Source organism: Suncus etruscus, chromosome 14, assembly GCF_024139225.1.
Source record: "Suncus etruscus isolate mSunEtr1 chromosome 14, mSunEtr1.pri.cur, whole genome shotgun sequence".
NCBI lineage: Eukaryota > Metazoa > Chordata > Mammalia > Eulipotyphla > Soricidae > Suncus > Suncus etruscus.
Window position 1 is genome coordinate 26,900,012 of NC_064861.1, and position 21,335 is coordinate 26,921,346.

Here is a 21,335-nt window from a genome sequence, read left to right on the forward strand (position 1 = left end):
GTTTGCTTTGCAGGCCCTTACAGCACTTCTTTCAGATGATAGCAAGTTTGGCTTCATTGTAATAGATGGTAGTGGTGCACTTTTTGGCACACTCCAAGGAAATACAAGAGAAGTCTTGCACAAATTCACTGTGGATCTCCCAAAGAAACATGGTAATATAGGAAGAGCGCGTGAGCCCATTTATTATAGAGTGGGGTTGAGTCCACATGATGGGACAATCAAATGACCTGACTCTCTCAGCTTGTGAATCTGTGATTTGAGAATTAATAGTCATTCTAAAATGAGGGACAATTTATGCCAAGGGATAGTGATTTTTCTCCTTGTCCTTCACTTGTGTAACAGTTTACTTTTACTTAGCAAAAGCACCTTTTACTCCATAATAATTTTCTTTTCTCTCACCACTTTTTGTATCAAAGGTAGAGGAGGTCAGTCAGCCTTGCGTTTTGCGCGTTTAAGAATGGAAAAGCGACATAACTATGTGCGGAAAGTAGCTGAGACTGCTGTGCAGCTGTTTATTTCTGGGGACAAAGTGAATGTGGCTGGTCTCGTTTTAGCTGGATCAGCTGACTTTAAAACTGAACTAAGTCAATCTGATATGTTTGATCAGGTAAGTCTGTAGATGGTCTTGTTTCGCGGTAGTGAATCCTGCACATGTACATATAAGGCACAGCCTTCTCCCTTTCACTGCGATACTCTGTATTTAAAATAAACCTGTTTCTGAGCTGTGATTGAATGCTTGCAGAATGCCAGGTGTTTGTGAATGTATCCCCATGTTGTTTTATTGCTTTGTATTTTTGTTGTTTGTTTTTATTTTGGGCCCACACCTGGTGGCCCTCAGGGGTAACTCCTGGCTATGGGCTTAGAAATTGTTCCTGGCTCGGGGGACCATATGGGATATCAGGAATCAAACCCAGGTCCATCCTGGGTCAGCCATGTGCAAGGCAAATGCCCTACCAGTGCTATTGCTTCGGCCCCATATTGCTTTGTTCTTAAGTGGGGATCACTTAGCTTTGCTTAGTGTTAGATCAGGGACTTGCACATGCTCTGCATATAATTCTAGTATTTCCCTGGCTCTATCTTGTGCTTTTGAGGGCATACGTGGTATTTGTTTGTTTGTTTGTTGGTCATACTCTGCAGCAGTCCTGGCTCTATGCCCAGGAATTGTTCCTGGCAGGCTCAGGGGACCATATGGGATGCCAGGATTCGAACCACCATCCTTCTGCATGCAAAGCAAATACCCTACCTCCATGCTTTTTTCCTGCACTCTACCTCATGCTTTTCTGGGTGGGGATGGGGGTGGGTGTTGGTTTTTCATTCCTAATAGCTGACTTCTGTGCTATTAATCCATGTGGCCCACTTTAAAATCAGAGGTATTAAGAGCCCTAGCACGCAGTAGGGTGTTTTCCTTGCACGCAGCTGATCAGGACAGACAGTGGTTTGAATCCCAAATCATGGCATCCCATATGGTCCCCCTACCAGGAGCTCTGAGCACAGAGCAGTAAAACCTGGGCGTCGCCGGGTGTGACCAAAAAAAAAAAAAAACAAACAGATTAGCTCTCTGGTCATTCAAGTTAGTGGGAGCTTTGTTGTTGTTGTCATTATCTTTGCCTTGTTTTTTCCTGAAAGGAAAAAGGCAGGTAAACCTCAGCATTATATGGGATGTAATTAAGCTAAAACATTTAATCTAAAAAGAATTTTTTTGTTTGGTTGGTTTGGGGGCCATGCCTGGCAGTGATCAGGGGACCATATGGGATGCTGGGGATTGAACTTGAGTCAGCAGTGTACAAGGCAAGCACCTTACCAACTACTATCTCTGTAACCCTAGTTCAGAAAGATCCTTTGATTTATTCCATGGACTCGGCCATAACACATTCCCCTAATGTTATATATGGAAAAGAGAAGTACAGGGGAGCCAGAGAGATAGCACAGTGGAAGGGCTATCTTTGTCTTTGGCTGGTTTGTCTTGCACACAACCAATCCAGGACGGACAGTGGTTCCAATCCCAGCATCTCATAGGGTCCGTCCTGTCGTCCCCCCCCAACCCCACCCCTGTCTGCCAGGAGTGATTTCTGAGCACAGAGCCAGGAGTAACCACTAAGAGCTGCCAGATGTGACCCCCCCCCAAAAAAAAGATAGATTTACAGTAGAAGGATCACCAAGTCAGGCTTTTTATATTCTGCCACTTTATGACTAAAGGCAATTTTCCAAAGTTTCATCAAGATTCTGTTGTTTCGGGGCCAGGCGGTGGCAATAAAGGTAAGGTGCCTGCCTTACCTGCGCTAGCCTAGGACGGACCGCGGTTCGATCCCCCGGCGTCCCATATGGTCCCCCAAGCCAGGAGCAACTTCTGAGCGCATAGCCAGGAGTAACCCCTGAGCGTCACCGGGTGTGGCCCAAAAACCAAAAAAAAAAAAAAGATTCTGTTGTTTCTGCTGCCATGCTTGGGATGTACACAGTTGGGAGGTTTTTTGTTTTTGTTTTTCTTTTTGTTTTTTTTGAGATGTTGCAACCCAAGGGCATTCAGGTTACTCCTGGCTCTCTGCTCAGGAATCACTCCTGAAAAGAACATATGGGGTGAGCTGCCTACAGGGCAAGCGCCCTACCCACCATGCTATTGCCCAGGCTCAAATCATTTGTTAGATTTTTTTTGTTTTATTTTGGAATCACACCCAGTGGCGTCCAAGAGCTATCCCTGGCTCTGCACTCAGAAATTATTCCTGGTAAGTTTGGTGGACAGTATGGGATGCTGGAGATCAAATCAATATCTGCCACAAGCAAGCAAATGCCCTACCCACTGTGCTATCCATCTGGCCCCAGGGATTCACATACTTGGTTATTTTTGAATGGCTGATGTAGAGCCCTCTGTGGATCCCAGACATCACTGCTGTCAGGATTGTACTCAATGTGTGGGATATGGACTCAAACTTGATCAGCACTTCTACCTGAAATGAGTTGGCCTTTTATATGTTTGATTGGCTAGATAAGTTCTTACTTTGTCAGTGTTGCATACTAAGAAATTATTGAGGGGCCAGAAAAAAAAAGAAAAATGAAATAATTAGGACTCCTTCTCATGTTGCTGAATGGATAATATGCCTTGGTAAGGGATTTGAACTATTAACGCACTTTTTTTCTCATGTTTCAGAGGTTGCAATCAAAAGTTTTAAAATTAGTTGATATATCCTATGGTGGAGAAAATGGATTTAACCAAGCTATTGAGTTATCTACTGAAGTCCTCTCTAACGTGAAATTCATTCAAGAAAAGAAATTAATAGGTATCGGTGAAATGCAACATAATTTGTGTATTTTATATGTATGTAATTGTATGTATAGAACAAACATTGAAAAAGTATTTAAAGAATCATTGCCATTTCATTGAAATATCCTCAGTGCAGTCATTACTTTTAGGGTGGGGAGAGGGTCTTCACAAACAATGCTCAGGAGACATGGGATCAAACTGGCATTGGCTACGTACAAGACATAGGTCTTAAGGCCCCCAGCCTGTCCTCTTCCATAGTATCTATACAGCCTCCTCCATATTCTGTTCTTTGATAATAGTGATAACTAGTTGTTTTTTGTTTTTTGTTTTTTTGGGCCACACCCGGTAACGCTCAGGGGTTACTCCTGGCTATGTGCTCAGAAGTTGCTCCTGGCTTGGGGGACCATATGGGACACCGGGGGATCAAACCGCGGTCCGTCCAAGGCTAGCGCAGACAAGGCAGGCACTTTACCTTTAGCGCCACCGCCCGGCCCCGATAACTAGTTTTTAAAAAAAATTTTAATTAGGGGTCCACAGAGATAGCATGGAGGTAAGGCATTTACCTTTCATGCAGAAGGATGGAGGTTTGAATCCCGGCATTCCATATGGTCCCGTGCCTGCCAGGGGATCAGTGCCAGGAACACAGCCGGGTGTGACCCAAAAACAAAAAAATTTTTTTTTTTTTTTTTTTTTTTTTTTTTGTGGTTTTTGGGTCACACCCGGCAGTGCTCAGAGATTATTCCTGGCTCCAGGCTCAGAAATTGTTCCTGGCAGGCACAGGGGACCATATGGGACGCCGGGATTCGAACCGATGACCTCCTGCATGAAAGGCAAACGCCTTACCTCCATGCTATCTCTCCGGCCCCAAAAAAAAAATTTTTTTAATTAATGTGCGCATTGTTCAAGTGTGTTTATGATTTAACTAAGTTTGTGTGTGTATTTATATATATATTTCAGAATATTGTAAGTTTGGCCAACTGGGTTTTTTGGCTGATTGGCTGGGGTGGGGTGTAAGTGTCTTAGGGCCACAGGTCCTTAGGGTTTACTCCTGGCTATGTGCTATGTACACCTGGTGGTACTCAGACCATATAGGATAAGCCACATGCTAGGCAAGCACCTTACCTACTACCCCTGTCCCCCAACTAATCTTTAACTTACTTTGTGGGTACAGTTTTCAGAGCTGTTCTTGGTGGAACTTAGGGGACCATATGATGCTCAGGATAAAACAAGGGTCTGTCACAAGTAATGCTACCATCCTACTGTGTTTCTATGCCCCACACAGGTTACTTCTTTTTTTTTTTTTTTTTTTTTTTTTTTTTTGGATTTTGGTTTTTGGGCCACACCCAGTAACGCTCAGGGGTTACTCCTGGCTATGTGCTCAGAAGTTGCTCCTGGCTTGGGGGACCATATGGGACGCCGGGGGATCGAACCGCGGTCCGTCCAAGGCTAGCGCAGGCAAGGCAGGCACCTTACCTTTAGCGCCACCGCCCGGCCCCCACAGGTTACTTCTTTAGAGAGTTTATGTACTCTGAAGTTGGCTGTGTGATTCCACCCCCCAAACCCCCCTGATGGTGTGGAGCAGGGTGGCATCCACCTGGCCATGATCTGGGGGGATAAGCTACCATGAAAGTAATGAGGTTGGAACCCAGGGTTTTACACATGCCAGACTTATTTTCTCAGCCCAATACTACTCGTTTTCTTCTTTGGAGAAGAGATTATATAGATCTGCAGTTTAGAGCAATAGTGCAGTGGGTAGAGACCATTTGCCTTGCACGTGGCTGGCTCAGCTTTAGACCCCAGCATCCAATATAGTCCCTCAGGTACACCAAGAGTAATCCCTGAGCATTGTCATGTGTGGCCGAAATCAAAGAGAGAGAAGGTATATAGTCTTGAACATTAATGTGCCTTTATTTACCTGTCCCTACCCACAGGGCGATACTTTGATGAAATCAGCCAGGACACTGGCAAGTACTGTTTTGGAGTTGAAGATACACTAAAGGCTTTAGAAATGGGAGCTGTAGAGATTCTAATAGTCTATGAAAATCTGGATATAATGAGATATGTTCTTCATTGCCAAGGCACAGAAGGTATGAAAATTAGGAAAAATCAGATGTTTTTACTGATTTGTGTACGTAGAAGCCTAGAGTAAAGATTTGGCAGAGGGGCTGCTTTTAGAAGCAATCAAGCAGTTTCACTATGCTTCCCACTCCTCCAACCTAGAGCACAGTTCTGCATATATTTGTTTATTTGAACTGATTGCTTAATATTTTTGAAGATAATTGTGTCATAAATGTTTCTAGTAAGAGTATTATTGCCTCTTGTCTCTGTACATAAGGTCGATAGCATTTTTGTATAATCTAACTTCATCGAATTGGTCTTAATAATTACCTGTATATGAAAATCAAGTTAACCCAGTTTTTTCTCCATACTACAGAAGAGAAAATTCTCTACCTAACTCCAGAGCAAGAAAAGGATAAATCTCATTTCACAGACAAAGAGGTATGTATTTTCATTTTTCTGTTTGTTTAAGTCCATACCCAGTTGTGCACATGAGTTACTCCTGGCTTTGCACTTAGGAATTATTCGTAATACTGGGGGACCATATGAGATGTTGGGATTCAAACCTAGGTCAGTCATGTGCAGGGCAAACAACAGCTATACTCTCACTCAGGCTTCTATGACTATTTTCTATATGGTGATTACAAGGAAACATTCTGTTAGATGGAACACAGCAGCACAGAACCTATTTTAGTTTATAGCAGCACCCAGCAGAGCTCAGAGACTATTCTGAACTCATTGCTCAATTGTCACTCCTAATATTTCTTAGAAGACTGTGTGCCCTAAAGAACCCTAGCTGCCTTCATGTACTAACAACTGCCTAGCTTCTTAAAATATGGGTTACAACCCGATACAGGTTTTGAGGTTTGGTGGGTTTTGATTAGTTGGTTGTTTGGTTGACGTTTGTTTGGGATTGTTGATGTTGTTTGTGAGCCGCACCTAGCAGCACTCCTAATTCTTCAGAAATCACTCCTGGCAGTCTCGATGCCAGGATGCTGGGGATGGCCCCTTTTTTCTTTTTCCTACTTTTTTTTTTTTTTAAAGCTTCATGACTTTTGGGGCCAAGCAGTGGCACAGAGGTGTAGGGTGTTTGCCTTGCATGCAGCTGACCTAGGACAGACCGCAGTTCAATCCAATCACCCCGGCATCCCATATGGTCCCCCAAGCCAGAAGCGATTTCTGAGTGCATAGCCAGGAGTAACCCCTGAGCGTCACCAGGTATGGCCCAAAAACAAACAAAAAACTTCATGACTTTTATCAATGAATGCTTGGTTTGTATACTTAGATATCTCTTTATATCCAGGGCTACAAATTTTGGGGGGGTCAAAATAGCAATGGGTAGTACAGAGTGAGTAGATGCTTGCCTTGCGCACGGCTAACTTGGGCTCTATCCTAAAATGCCCCAACTACCACCAGGAGTAATTCCTGAATACAGAGCACGAGTAACCCTGAGTATTGCCAAGTATGGCCAAGATAGAGAAGAAGAAAAACTTTTTCAGACAGGAAGGGGTCATTTTAAGAAGCTTTGGTAGGGGGCCGGAGAGATAGCATGGAAGGAAGCAAGGTGTTTGCTTTGCATGCAGAAGGACGGTGGTTTGAATCCCGGCATCCCATATGGTACCCCGTGCCTGCGATTTCTGACCATAGAGCCAGGAGTAACTTCTGAAACCAAAAATAAAAAAATAAATAAAGAAGCTTTAGTGGCCACAGATAGTAGAGGGGCTCAGGCATTTGTCTTTACATCTGATGGTCCTGATTAGATTTTTTTCTTTTATGTTTTGTTTGTTTGGGGGCCACACCTGGCTCAAGGTTACTTTCGGCTCTGCAGTCAGGAACCACTCCATTCATATGGAATACTAAGCATCAAACCTGTATCCAAGCACCTTATATACTGTATTGTCCAGCCCCACTGATCCTGGTTTGAACTTCTTGTCCCTTTTTTTTTCCCCTGAGTATTACCAGGTATCACACAGAAACAGGACTCCTGAGCTGCTGGATATGGCCCAAACCCCCCTGTCTCTTTTCCCCCTTTTTAAAAAAGGGAGAGCTGGAATGATAGCACTGCTAAAAGGATACTTCTCTTGCATAGATAATATTGCTAAAATGATACTTCTCTTGCATAGAGCTGACCAGGTTCAATCCCCGGCATATCCCATATGGTCCCCCGAGCCTAACAAGAGTGATTTCTGAGTGCAGATCCAGAAGTAACCTCTGAACACTGACGAGTATGACCCAAAAAAAGAAACAGAAAAATAAAGACATGCACATGTATGCACACACCCTGGCAGATGAAAATAACCTTAGAAAGATTGGGCCAGAGCAGCTCCAGTCTCCCTCCTGCCAGCTGATTCCAAGGAGTGAGACTATAGTGATTGCTACTGTTCTTCCTTATTAAAAGTACTAAATAGGGAGGGGGCCAGAGAGATAGCACAGCGGTAGGGCGTTTGCCTTGCAAGCAGCCAACCCAGGACCGACATTGGTTCGAATCCCGGCATCCCATATGGTCCTCATGCCTGCCAGGAATGGTTTCTAAGCACAGAGCCAGGAGTAACCCCTGAGCACCACCGGGTGTGGCCAGAAAAAAGAAAAAGTACTAAATAGTCAGAAAAACATTCTCATCGTTGAAATAGTAGAAATGGGGGCCAGAGAGATAGCACAGCATCATTTGCCTTGCAAGCAGCCGACCCAGGGCCTAAGGTGGTTGGTTTGAATCCCGGCGTCCCATATGGTCCCCCGTGTCTGCCAGGAGCTATTTTTGAGCAGATAGCCAGGAGTAACCTCTGAGCACTGCCGGGTGTGGCCCAAAAAAAAAGGAATAGTAGAAATGATTAATTGAACAGTACATCTCTTATACTATGAAACTTGTCCTCCTTTGCTCACTTCATCAGCTCTGCTGAAACTACATGTTTGGTTTGAATACATGACCACAGTTGAAAGTGTCATCTGTCAGTATAGATTCTTTCAGTGGTAGTTAAGAGTGCTACTCAAAAATTAAAAAGGATTTCCGTTATATCCTTTTGGAGTTTTAGATACATCTCATCACTGGACTAGCACTAGAGAAAAATATCATTTGAAATCATCAGAACTTGTTGATTTGTTTTCTCATTACTCCTGGCAGTGTTCAAGTGGGCAGTATGAACTTCCTCTTGGTCCCCTAAAATGACCAGTTTCTCTGCTATTCATACTTACTCAGTAACTAGAATCCACTTTGTTTTATACATCATATTGAGAGAGAAAAAATGATGATGAGCAGAAGAATAAGAGTTGCTAAGTGGGGCTGGAGAGATAGTACAGTGGCGTTTGCCTTGCAAACAGCTGACCCAGGACCTAGGTGGTTGATTCAAATCCCAGCGTCCCGTATGGTCCCCTGTGCCTGCCAGGGGCGATTTCTGAGCCTAGAGCCAGGAGTAACCCCTGAGCACCTCTGGGTGTGGCCAAAAAAAAAAAAAGAGAGAGTTGCTAAGTTACAGGGCAGCATGATAGCACTGTGTAGGGTGTTTGCCTTGCACGCAGCAGACCCAGGACAGACCTGGATTCAATACCCAGCATCCCGTATGGTCCTCTGAGTCAGAACCGATTTCTGAGTGCATAGCCAGGAGTAACCCCTGAGCATCACCAGATGTGACCCAAAAACAAACGAAAGAGTTGCTAAGTTTTTACATAACTTAATCCCACTGCTTCTGTATCTTATGGTCCCCTATATAGACAGGACAAGAACACGAGCTGATTGAGAGCATGCCTTTACTGGAATGGTTTGCTAATAACTATAAAAAATTTGGCGCTACGTTGGAAATTGTCACAGATAAGTCACAAGAAGGATCCCAGTTTGTAAAAGGATTTGGTGGAATTGGAGGTGAGTAATAATAAACCAGAAAACTAAATTTAAAGCTGTATTCTTGGGCCAACTCCTTTCTTGACTATTCCTAAATAAAGTTACTTCAGTTGAGGTGGTCATCTATTGGGACTGGAGGTTGAGCCCACTGTCATCTCACCATTTTTTTCTAATTCTGAAAAGAGAATTGGGCTTCCCTCAAAGTGAACTCTTTCATTCCACAGCGTACGTGGCTTACTCTTGGCTTGCTTTCCCAGGTATCTTGCGGTACCGTGTAGACTTCCAGGGAATGGAATACCAAGGAGGAGATGATGAATTTTTTGACCTTGATGACTACTAGGTAGTCGACATGGGTCCGGCAAAACGTGCCTCACCCTCCAGCATCCAACCCAAGGAGCATACCCGTGGTGGAATCCAAACAGATCCCTGCCTTACAATTGGAACATTTCCAGAACTTAATCCATGAGCATTGGATTTTGAAAAGAAAACCGAAACTAAACCAGACCCAACCCTACACTTTGATTTGTCATGGTGTCAGCTCAGCAGCCTACAACTAAGTTCCTAAATGCCACTTGGACTAATTTAAAAGAGAATCCCAATTTTTACTTTTACTCGATGGTGAAATTGGTTGCTCTTGTATTTTATGAAAAAAAAAAATGATTTTTTTAACCTTCATACATAGAAGCAAAAATACTTTAACTGCTGTAAACCTTCAAAAGTTAATAGAAATGCAATCAGAATGGCTTGTTTCTTATTTTGATTGGAGGAAATTAAATTGCTGCATTTCGCAGTGACCCATTTACATGGCATTCTCAGCTTAGACTGCATAAGAAGAAATACATGTGATGAAATATTGGAACCATTTCTCTCTTGGTCTCTGTTCAATGTTGAAAGGGTGAGCTAAGAGGAGGCGATTTCAACTTCACTCCCTCAAACAAAACCCTTTTCCCCTCCAGGCTGTCAGTTTGTTTCTACAGTACAAATTACATTGCAAAGGCAAACTGACACATGAAGCATTTGGGCCAGTGCACTGTTTTCTTCCATCTATTTTGTGGGCACTTTTGTGCCTGGGGTTTGGGAGGCCTCAGCATCCATTGCTTTGACAAGGGTTCTCATACTCTTAACCTACTAGACACCAGTTTGGGATGGATATGATGGGGCTTCTGTGCTATTGCTGGGATTGGGAGAAATAAAACATGTGATTTAAGTGGAAGCAAAGATATTTAAAGAATATTTTATTTTGCCTGGGTCTATCCTTGGTAAAAGGGAGATGTTCGTGTTTCCTTGGTTTGGATGGCATGATATGAATGTTTTGATTTTTTTAGAAAATTAATTGCAAGCTTTTCACAGAAACGACAGACAAGACATGTATGACTGTGCATGTAATTGTAAACCCCTGACCTCCTGGTGGGGTGGGAGCATCTGTTTCAAATACAGGACTTACAAGCACCTCTCATGAGAAATTATGGAAGTAGGGTGGGAAGGGCAGGGGAAGGAAAAGGGTAGGACGCAGCTTTTGGCACCAAGGACTTAACCATGTTGGATCCAAAAGTGGGCCTGAAAACCTGAAGCTTGTGCTTAACAGCTGGGCTGTAAGTAGGACTTGACATGCAAGGTCACGGCGTGCCCGGGGTGGTGACAGTGAACAAAGTGTGTAAGACGTGCCCCATGGTAGCAATGGAAAAAAGTATACCAAATGGACTTTGACGGACCAAAGGTTTTAAAAGTCAGTTGGTATCGCCCCATATTTAAAAGTTAGTGGGGTGCATTTGGTTTCCAAATTGGGTACTTCAACACTTTAGTGCCTGACTGCTGTTCTTCACTGACTTGACTCAGTCACTCGTAGCTTTATTGGTCTGAACCAGCTCCTTGTTCCCAGGGTGCAGACCTGCCTATTGTTCCAATAATCCTGTTTCACTTGAATGAAGGGAGTATGTCTTAAATGTAAAGCTTCTGGTTCTCACACTGTACTCTAAGGTCCAAATAATTGTTTGTCAATGTATAACCTTATGTCTCAACCCCCAGTGAGAAGTCAATTCTTTGGTGTTCACCGATGTTGGAGACATCACCGGAACAGGCTTTTTGCTTTGGGCTCTGCTGTTTGTTTGCAGAACACCCAGTAGTAAGCAAACATGCTCTCTTCGCAGCAGTACCTTAGGGTTTTGCCATTGTAAATGGGTCTAATGTGATATGACAAGACCAGAGAAATTGGATGTAAATTTACATTTTTGAATATGCTTGTTGTTTCACATGATAAGTTTAGGGTATGCAGCTCCTTTTGTAGTTTTTATTTTTACTATTTAAGTTTGGAAATGATGCCAAATTTTTGTATTCCTTTAATCAATGTGTTCTCTTCGGTGATATATATTGCATTATATATTGATGTGTGTATCAATATATACTGATATGTATTACACTTACACATACAAACATAAATAAGAGGAGGTGAAAACCATAGCCTTTGCATTCTCTATAGCCTCTACAGAGAGATCCTAAGCAGCGAAATCTTGGTGTTGTGATGTACAGAAATGGAGAAGAGTATTAAACCATATTTAAGAATACCTGTTGTGTGCTTGAGATTCTTTAGGAATATTCCTAGAAAGTCTGAAACATGGAGACAACTCTGCAAGGCATGTGTCAGTCTAGCCAATGGCTAGTAACTTTTCAGTCTCCCTTATCAGTTTGCTCCCTGACATTGGTTTAAAGTGATTCAAAATTTAACTCCAGTGGGAGGATTTTCAAATTGCTGTGACCAAGTTTACTTTATATAAATTTTTTTTTTTTTTTTTTTTTTTTTTTTTTTTGGTTTTTGGGCCACACCCGGTGACGCTCAAGAGTTACTCCTGGCTATGTGCTCAGAAGTTGCTCCTGGCTTGGGGGGCCATATGGGTCGCCGGGGGATCGAACCGCCGTCCGTCCTAGACTAGCACAGGTAAGGCAGGCACCTTACCTTTAGCGCCACCGCCCGGCCCCTACTTTATATAAATTTAGGCCAAAGAAACTACTTCCCCTGTGGAGGCTGGAGTGATAGTACAGCAGGTAAGGCACTTTTACGACCAGCTCAGGTTCAATCACCAACATCCCATGTGCTCCTCAAAGCACTGCCAAGAGTAATTTCTGAATGCAGAGCCAGAGGTAACCATGAGCACTACCAGGTGTGCGGGGGGGGGGGGGGGGGGGGGACCTCCTCACCAAAATAACTTCCCCCTTTTTCTGGGCAGGGGCTCTAACTCGTGCTTTGAAGGGCCTTACTTCCATCTAAGTGTTAGGGAAACAGTATTATGATACTGAAGATAAAGCACAGGGCCCATGTGTATGTGCTCCAGCCTTAAGGCCAGCCCCTTCCTCTGCCTTTTTGAGGCATTTGATCAAGTATGCATAGCCTTTCATGGAAGTAGACGAAATGTCCCATTTTATAGGTGATAAAATTTGAAAAGCTTCTTCAAAAGGAGAAAAGTTCTTCAAAAGGAGAAATGGTAATGCCAGTTTTTATCCAGTCCTAATTCCAGACTTGATTTTCTTTCTACATTTGATTGCCTTTAAGTCCGAATAGCCCAGATGGACGATCAAAAACGGTGTCACCTGATCTCCATCTTTGGCACTTTGTAGGAGCAATAATTCATCCACAAAGCAGGGCGGTGGCTGACCCGACCCACTGGAGCAATTCTTGGCAAGGTATTGAGCATAAAAGGATTTGTTTCGTTTACTTTCCCTAAAGACAGAGGTGCACAAATCTCCTATTTGACAATTTAAGAAGCCCACCTGGTTTGCACTTCAGCTAGTAAAATTGGCCAATTTTGGCCTCTTTCCTGTCACTTTCTTTTTTACTTTTTTTTTTTTTTTTTTTTTTTTTTTTTTGGACCACACCCATTTGACGCTCAGGGGTTACTCCTGGCTATGCACTCAGAAATCGCCCCTGGCTTGGGGGGACCATATGGGACACCGGGGGATCTAACCGCGGTCCTTCCTTGGCTAGCGCTTGCAAGGCAGACACCTTACCTCTAGCGCCACCTTCCCGTCTCCTTTCTTTTTTCAACATAGTTCCATAGATTTTTTTTTTTTTAATCTATTTTTCACCATGGTGAAACGCAGTCATCCTCTGGGAAAGGCAGACATGCCTGTGCATGGAGTGATTTCCTCCTAAAGCATCCCTAAGGTGGAGTTTGAAATTAGAAGTTGGAAGGTTGATGCCGGATGTGTGGGTTGTGGTTCTTGCCTGTCTGGGCCTGTAGCACTCGCCATCTTTTGTTCTCTGACTCGTTTTCACACCATGATGCTCCACGGGCAGGCACTGTAGATTCAGGGCTGTGTGCCAAGGTGGAACTTAAGCCTCATGCCAACTTCTCCCTTGGTCCCTTGTTGCCACTTTGAGTACCTCCTGGAACTCCCACCTGCCAAGTTCCCATCTTGATGGGATGTGCCTCCAGGGACACAGAAGCTGACGGAGTGAGGAAGCATTGGGTGCCAGAGTTACCGAGAATGGCTCAGCTACAGGAATCGGGTATATGAGAAAACAACTCCAGGGTCCTCTTGTAATCAACTTAAAAAGTTCTTTGAAAGGGGCTGTTGCAGTCTCATCCCAGAGTTCAGTGAACAGCCAAGACCATCTGGAGCTACAGTAGTGTTTTCCCTTGTACATAGCTGACCCAGATTCAACCCCTGACATCCCATAGGTCCCCCCAAGCTCCACCAGAGCTAAGAATAAGCCGATTTCTATCAGGTAGAATACACACATCCCAAAAAAAGGCACTTAGAACCTAATTACAGGGTCAGGTCTGAATAAAAACTCAATCTGGGGCCAGAGCAATAGCACAGCTGGTAGAGAATTAGCATTACACGCAACTGACCTGAGTTCTATTCCCAGCATTCCATATGGCACCCTGAGCCTGCAAGGAGTATTTTTGGAGAGTAGAGCCCAAGAGTAACCCCTGAGCACTGCTGGGTGTGGGGCCCCCCCCAAAAAAAAAAAACTCGGTTGAGGCCGGAGTGGTGGCACAAGCTATAAGGCATCTGCCTGAGCTCCCCAGCCTAGGATGGACCGAGGTTCAATCCCTGGGTGTCCCATATGGTCCCCCAAGCCAGGAGCGATTTCTGAGCGCATAGCCAGGAGTAATCCCTGAGCGTCACCGGGTGTGGCCCAAAAAAAAAAAAAAAAGATCTGTCAGCCAGTCCTGTGACAGGTAAGTTGTTACCTATTTTTCTCTCAGTGTAAGAATCTAAGAACATTCTGGGGCCGGGCGGTGGCGCAAGAGGTAAGGTGCCTGCCTTGCCTGCGCTAGCCTAGGATGGACCGCGGTTCGATCCCCCGGCGTCCCATATGGTCCCCTAAGCCAGGAGCGACTTCTGAGCGCACAGCCAGGAGTAACCCCAGAGCATCACCGGGTGTGGCCCAAAAACCAAAAAAAAAAAAAAAAAAAGAATCTAAGAACATTCTAACCAGAACAGAATGGCAACCAGGTAATATGAAGAACTGAAATGGAATGATCCTGAAGCTGTTTCTCTGCCTGTAATTACAATGCCTACTAAGTAAGAACCCTGGTCAAAAGATTAAACCCACTACAACAAGGCGCAGTTTGCACTGGTAACCACGAGGTGGTGCCAAAGTGAAGAATTCTGACGAACAAAATGTACAGCTGCAAAAAAGGAGTTCCGGCAAGAATTAAAGGGTGATTCTAGACCGCTTTTTACCCTTAAAATTTGAAAAGAGGAAGAGTGGAGAGGAAAGCCCTGAATTTTCTGTTTTCAAAGACATCTGTGGCCACCGCCACAGTTGATGGATGAAATTAATCCCATTGGATTGTGGAGGACCCCTATTGCTTATCCAAAGAATGGACACCATGACGGAATTTCTCCACCACGGGCATCTTCCTCAGCTTTTTTTCTTTTTTCTTTTTTTTTTTTTTTTTTGGCCACACCCGGCGGTGCTCAGGGGTTACTCCTGGCTGTCTGCTCAGAAATAGCGCCTGGCAGGCACGGGGGACCATATGGGACACCGGGATTCGAACCAACCACCTTTGGTCCTGGATCGGCTGCTTGCAAGGCAAACGCTGCTGTGCTATCTGTCCGGGCCCTTCCTCAGCTTTTAAAATATGCCCTTATCAGAACAACAAAATGGAATGTGGACTGGATGACTACATCAATGTTAAATCACCATTTGATAACGATACTGCTTTGTATAACAGCTTCCTTTATGAAATACATGAAATATATCAAAAGGGGTTTAGATAAGAGACTATTTTACCCTAGATGAGGCCTGTTGTGCTAGGCAAACATACCTCCTACATGCAACTCCTGCACTCTACATTGAGCTCTCTCGAGCCCTACGGTTCCTTTTACTCAGTGAGTGTTCTTCTCTGAAATAGCTGGGTTTTCTACCATTTAAAAGGGGGGGGGTGCGAAGAGATAGCATGGAGGTAAGGTGCTTGCCTTTCACGCAGAAGGACAGTGGTTCAAATCCCAGCATCCCATATGGTCCCTTGTGCCTGCCAGGGGTGATTTCTGAGCATAGAGCCAGGAGTAACCCCTGAGCGCTGCCAGGTGTGACCCAAAAACCAAAAAAAAAAAAAAAAAAAAGTAAGGGCCCAGAGCGGTGGCGCAGGGCAGAAGGCATCTGCCTTGTGTGCACTAGCCTAGGACGGATCGAGGTTCTATCCCCCAGCGTCCCATATGGTCCCCCAAGCCAGGAGCGTCACCCGGTGTGGCCCAAACCTTCCCCCCCCCCAAAGTAAGACATTGAGACTCTTGCTTCAGGAAATCCTCTCATAACATTGGAGCTACTCTGTCTGCCTTCTCTTCCTTTCTCTTAAGTTTTGGGAGGGGAGAAATATTGAATATGAAATTTCAGGAATATTAAGAAAACACATTAGGGGCTAAAAAGCAATAGCACAAGAGCAGAGTATGTGGAAGAGTTGGTTCCATTCCAGAATATCACAGGATGTGGGGGGGGGGGGAATTGACTATAATCCTGTCTACAGCCACCCCATTAGCTTTCCAGAAGTCCCCCCCCCCTTTTTTTAAACTCCCTAAGGAATCATTTTAGTTCTTGAAAGGGTCCTGGTCCTTACCATTCAAGTTCCCTCATTAAGATATGAGAGGGGGGGGCCGGAGAGATAGCATGGAGGTAAGGCGTTTGCCTTTCATGCAGGAGGTCATCGGTTCGAATCCCGGCGCCCCATATGGTCCCCTGTGCCTGCCAGGAGCAATTTCTGAGCTTGGAGCCAGGAATAACCCCTGAGCACTGCCAGGTGTGACCCAAAAACAAAAACAAAAAAAAAAAAAAAAAAAAAAAAAAAAAGATATGAGAGGGGCCACAGCAATAGTACAGTGATAGGGCATTTGTCTTGCATGTGGCCAACACCTGACAGAGCCCCCATTCAATTCCTGGCATCCCATATGGTTCCCCGGGCCAGGAGCAATTTCTGAGCACCATTAGGTGTGATCCAAAAAGACATAAGAGAGCTGAGGATTGGGGCCAGAGTGATAGCACAGCAGGTAAGATATTTGCCTTTCACATAGTCGACCCAGGGTTAATCTCTGACATCCTATATGGTCCCCAGAGCCTGCCAGGAGTAGTTTCTGAGCATAGAGCCAGAAATAACATGAGTACCACTGGGTATGGCCAAAAAAGAAACTTGGGGGCCCAAATAAATAGTACAGTGAGTAGGGGCACTCACGGCCGACCCGGGTTTGATCCCCCACATCTTATATGGTCCACCCAGCCCATCCTGAGCACAAAGCAGGAGTAAGTCCTAAGCATTGCCAGGTGTGGCCCCAGAAACAAAAAACGAAAGCTGGTAAACTGGATAGTATAGTTGGTAGTGTGCTTGCCTGACACAGTAAACCTAGGTTCAATCCCCAGCACCCCATGGTTCCTCAAGCCCAACCAGGAGTGATGCTGACTACCACTGGGCATGGCAAACAAAAATAAAGCCAGGGGCCAAAGAAATACAGTAGTTAAGGCACTCACCTTCACTACAGTATATCCTACTTTAATCCCCAGCACTACACATGGTTGCAGACTATAGCCAGATGTGATCCCTTAGAACCGGAAGTAAGACCTGTATGCCTCAAGTGTGCCCCTCCCCAAAGAAATAGCCTGGAGAGCAAAATAAGTAACCTGTCAAGTTCCTGGAGCAAATTAGCAGAGCCAACAGGAGCACCTAATGTTCCAACTCCAGTTTCAGAGCTCTAACATGCCAGTGATCTTGTTTCTCATCTAAGCCCCTTGTTAGAGATGAGAAAAGGGCGGATCAGAGAGAGCCAGTGGCCTGAAGCCAGAGCCAGATCTGGGAGCGGAAAAAGTGGCCATCATCCAGGTGGTGTTAGGAAAGTTGTTTTGAAGTCACTTCCTTGTGAGTCAGGGTTGGCTCAAGAGTGTGGATTAACTTGCTTCTCCAGCCCCTGAGGTTCCAAATTAGCCCAGCTAGGTCCTCCCACACACACTGTACTCCTACTGGACTGAGCTGCCCAGGCTCTCCCAAATCAAACATGGAGGTTACATCCATCCATGGAAAGTACCTCCATCCGTAGTACGATGGGTAGGACATAGTGCAGTGGAAGATGACTGCCTTAACTAACCATTGTACTAGCCTGTAGATCCTGGCTTTAGGGTTGTTGCCATACCCAGTGGTAGTCAGGACCACTCCTAGTTGGGCTTGGGGACCATGATACAGACAGGGAAAGGTCAGAAGCTTCACAAAATAAAAACAGAAATGAGAACTCAACAGGCTGAGCACAGTGATGAGCATCCATATGGGTATGACCGCAAAGTAAAAAAAAAAAAGGGGGGGGGTGGAATTGATAAGGGCTCTACAAACTTCAATGGTAGCAAAGATCTACAGGAAGGGAAGACAAGAGGACAGAGTTGGAAGCAGAATACGTACTCCTCAATAAGCACTTGTCAAACCCAATTGCTTTCCCATGAAAGTTCCCATGGAGGGAGGCCAGAAAGAACTAGTTACAGTACTGGCTATGCATGTGGCCAACCCAGATTCCATCTCCTGCACCCTATATGGTCTCCCAGGTTTGCTATGAGTGATCCCTGAGCATAGAGCTAAAAGTAAAACCAGAAAAAATCTCTCCATGGCAGGGCCAGAGAGATAGCACAGTGATAGGGCATTTGCCTTACACGCAACCAAATCAGGACTGACGGTTCGAATCCTAGCATCCCATAGGGTACCCCATGCCTGCCAGGAACGATTTCTGAGTGCAGAGCCAGAAATAACCCCTGAGTGCCACCAGGTGTGACTCAAAAACAAACAAAAACAAAAACAAAAAAAAAAAAGAAAGAAATATGTGTAGTCCTCACACTTCCTTTGAAAAACACCCAGTGGTTATTACATATTTGTTTCTCTTTTTTTTTTTTTTTTTTTTTTTTGTGGCCACACCTGGCGGTGCTCAGGGGTTACTCCTGGCTGTCTGCTCAGAAATAGCTCCTGGCAGGCTTGGGGGACCATATGGGACACCGGGATTCGAACCAACCACCTTTGGTCCTGGAGCGGCTGCTAGCAAGGCAAACGCCACTGTGCTATCTCTCCGGGCCCTCTTTTTTTTATCTCAATATAGAGAGCATGCTTGCATATGTGAAGCTCTCAAGCCTGTCCCCTGCACACGTGGCCCATAGAAGCTCTAGTTCAGGTGGCTCTGGGCACCTGACCATGGCAGCAGGTGGTCCTGGCCACTACACCTCTGTGGGGGTCGGGTTATTAAAAGAAACTAAAGGGTTATTAAAAAAAATTTTTTTTAATATCTATTTGAGCTGGAAAGAGAGAGAGTTGAGGCCCGCTGTGCTTTGCTTTCCAGGTTCAGGTTCAGTCCTGACACCCACAGCATTGCTGGGAGTAAGCATCTCCCCAGCCCTCATGCAGCACAGGGCCATATAGAGGGGTTTTTTAGTAATATGAGTTTATTATTTTATTCTTTTGTTATATTTTTCTGGGCCACACCTGGCAGTGCTCAGGTCTTACTCCAGTCTCTGAGTTCAGGAGTCCCTCCTGTCAGGCCTCAAAACCGGTGGACCAAGTACAAAGCAAGAACCCTAGTACCCTACCCCCTGTCTGTAATACTAATTATCCAGCCCCCCAAAAATGTTTTTAAATACTTATTTGCCCTTTGTTCCCAGTTCCTGGCACACAGAATCTGGCCAGTGATAAAGAATGTCTTTTGTATGTTAATGAGATGACCCAAAGCTGAAGGCCCCTTTTTGGCTTTAGAATGGAAACTGGTTGCCAGAAAGATCCAGACCGGATTAGAATTGGAACTTTCAACCACACCTTAAAGAAGGGAGTTGGAGCAACTCAGCAACTGTCTAAAACTTAATCAACATACTTAGGAAATGAAACTTTAAAACATTAAATTAGAGACCTGAGAGAAAACAAAACAGGGTGTCAAATGCTTGCTTTTAATCCCCAGCACCACATATGGTCCCCCAAGTCCCATAGGAATGATGGATTCAGAGCCAGGAATAAAAAAGCCTTGAGCACAGCTAGGAGTGCTCCAAAAAACAAAACAAAACACTAAATTGTGGGGTTCAAAAGACTCTGGGGGGCTGGAATGATAGTACAGCAGGCAGGGAGTTTATATTGTACTACAGCCAAATGAGGTTGGATCCCTAGTACCCAACACTCATATTGCAGCTCAGGGAACCATCTGGAGTGCTAGGGATCGAACCCAGTCAGCCACAGGTGTGGTGAGCACCCTACCCACAGTAATATCCATCAGCCCCTGGAATTGATAGCAATTGCAATTATTTGAGTTTTGGTTTGGGGTTTCTTTGTTTTCTAAGAACCACACCAGGTGGTGCTCAGGAGGCATACCTGGTTCTGAACACAGAAGTAACCATTGGCAGTTCTTGGGTGATAGGTACAAAAAGGAATCAGGTAAAGTAAGACTAAGCATGACTGGGAGAAAAGGAATTATTGATCTGGAATGTCAGAACAGTGGAGGGTGGGCCTAAGTCAGTGGTCGGCAACCTTTTTTTTTCAACTGAGCCAAATCTCGCCAAAACCACGACTGAAATTTATTTTGAGAGCCACAAAGGGTGCGCACTGACAGGCTAGGAGCAGAGTCCTGACTCCTGGAGCGGCCGCCGGGCACACAGAAGAGCCAAATTCAAAGTGTAAAGAGCCACATGTGGCTCACGAGCCTCAGGCTTGCCGACCACTGGCTAGGTCATACCTAATCACGTGGGTGACCTGGGCTCTGCCTGAAAACCCAGAAAACCAAATAATCTAGATTACCGCTCTCCAGAAGAGAATCAGCTCAACACCTCACCCATTTTACTGCCCATCTCTTTTATGTTTAATTATGAAACAGTCACCCTTCCCTCCCCACATAGTAAGAGTATTAAAGGTTTTTGTCTGCTTAAAACACTCCCTTTCCCCCCATAACCTGGGAGTTTCCCAGCATTCTTTTCCCTTTCTTTCCCTTCCCTTAAATAAAATCTTTTCTGAATTTGGACATTCCATCTCTAGCCTTCCTTCCTTCCTTCCTTCCTTCCTTCCTTCCTTCCTTCCTTCCTTCCTTCCTTCCTTCCTTCTTCCTTCCTTCCTTTCTTTTTTACTGACCTGGTGGTTACTCCTGCAATCACTCCTAGAGGTGCTCAGGGGACCATATGGGACTATGGGATGGTGGGGATCAAACCTGGATTAGCTACCTACCAATGTGCTTTTGGTAAATGCCCTAATGCTGTGCTTTAGTTCTGACCCCTAATCCCTTGCTTTCAATCTTGACTGCTTAAGGACAAGAATCTGAGTGCCTGTGTATATTATAGCAGAGGGACTATATACAGTGTTGGGAATTCAAACCAGAATTTGCTACATGCTAGGCATGTGCCTCACCCTCTGTACTAGTTCTTCATCTTTTTTTTTTTTTTGAGAGGGGGACACACCTGGCGCTCTGAAATCGCTCCCTGGCAAGCTCGGGGGACATATGGATGCCGGAAATTGAACCCAGGTTCTTCCTTGGTCAGCCTCATGCAAGGCAATCTCTCTAGCCCCCAGCTCTGGTTTTGATTGGTTTATGAGGGGTTTTTGTGTTTTGCTTTGTTTTGTTTTGCCACACCTGTTAGGCAGTGTTCAGGTGCTACTCCTGGCTCTGTGCTCAGGTGTCACTCAGTGCTTGGGCACGATACGCAGTCTAGAAGATGAAATAAGGGTTGAGTTATGTTTTTATCTGTTTATCTTGAGCTAC

At 44.8% G+C, this 21,335-nt stretch overlaps 2 protein-coding genes across 2 annotated transcripts in view; one reads left to right on the forward strand and one right to left on the reverse strand.

Annotated features, from left to right (window-relative positions):
• The window catches only part of ETF1 (eukaryotic translation termination factor 1), a 37,517-nt gene extending 25,810 nt beyond the window's left edge, over positions 1–11,707 (forward strand). The window contains exons 5-11 of the mRNA XM_049786018.1: positions 14–152; positions 417–607; positions 3,143–3,272; positions 5,188–5,343; positions 5,691–5,755; positions 9,020–9,167; positions 9,404–11,707. Of these exons, the coding sequence (XP_049641975.1) occupies positions 14–152; positions 417–607; positions 3,143–3,272; positions 5,188–5,343; positions 5,691–5,755; positions 9,020–9,167; positions 9,404–9,486 (912 nt within the window). The 3' untranslated portion in view covers positions 9,487–11,707. The remainder of the gene's footprint in view (positions 1–13; positions 153–416; positions 608–3,142; positions 3,273–5,187; positions 5,344–5,690; positions 5,756–9,019; positions 9,168–9,403) is intronic.
• REEP2 (receptor accessory protein 2) overlaps positions 4,828–21,335 on the reverse strand; it is a 73,498-nt gene continuing 56,990 nt past the window's right edge. The window contains exon 9 of the transcript XR_007502187.1: positions 4,828–4,840. The gene's annotated coding sequence lies outside the window, so the exon portion shown is untranslated. The remainder of the gene's footprint in view (positions 4,841–21,335) is intronic.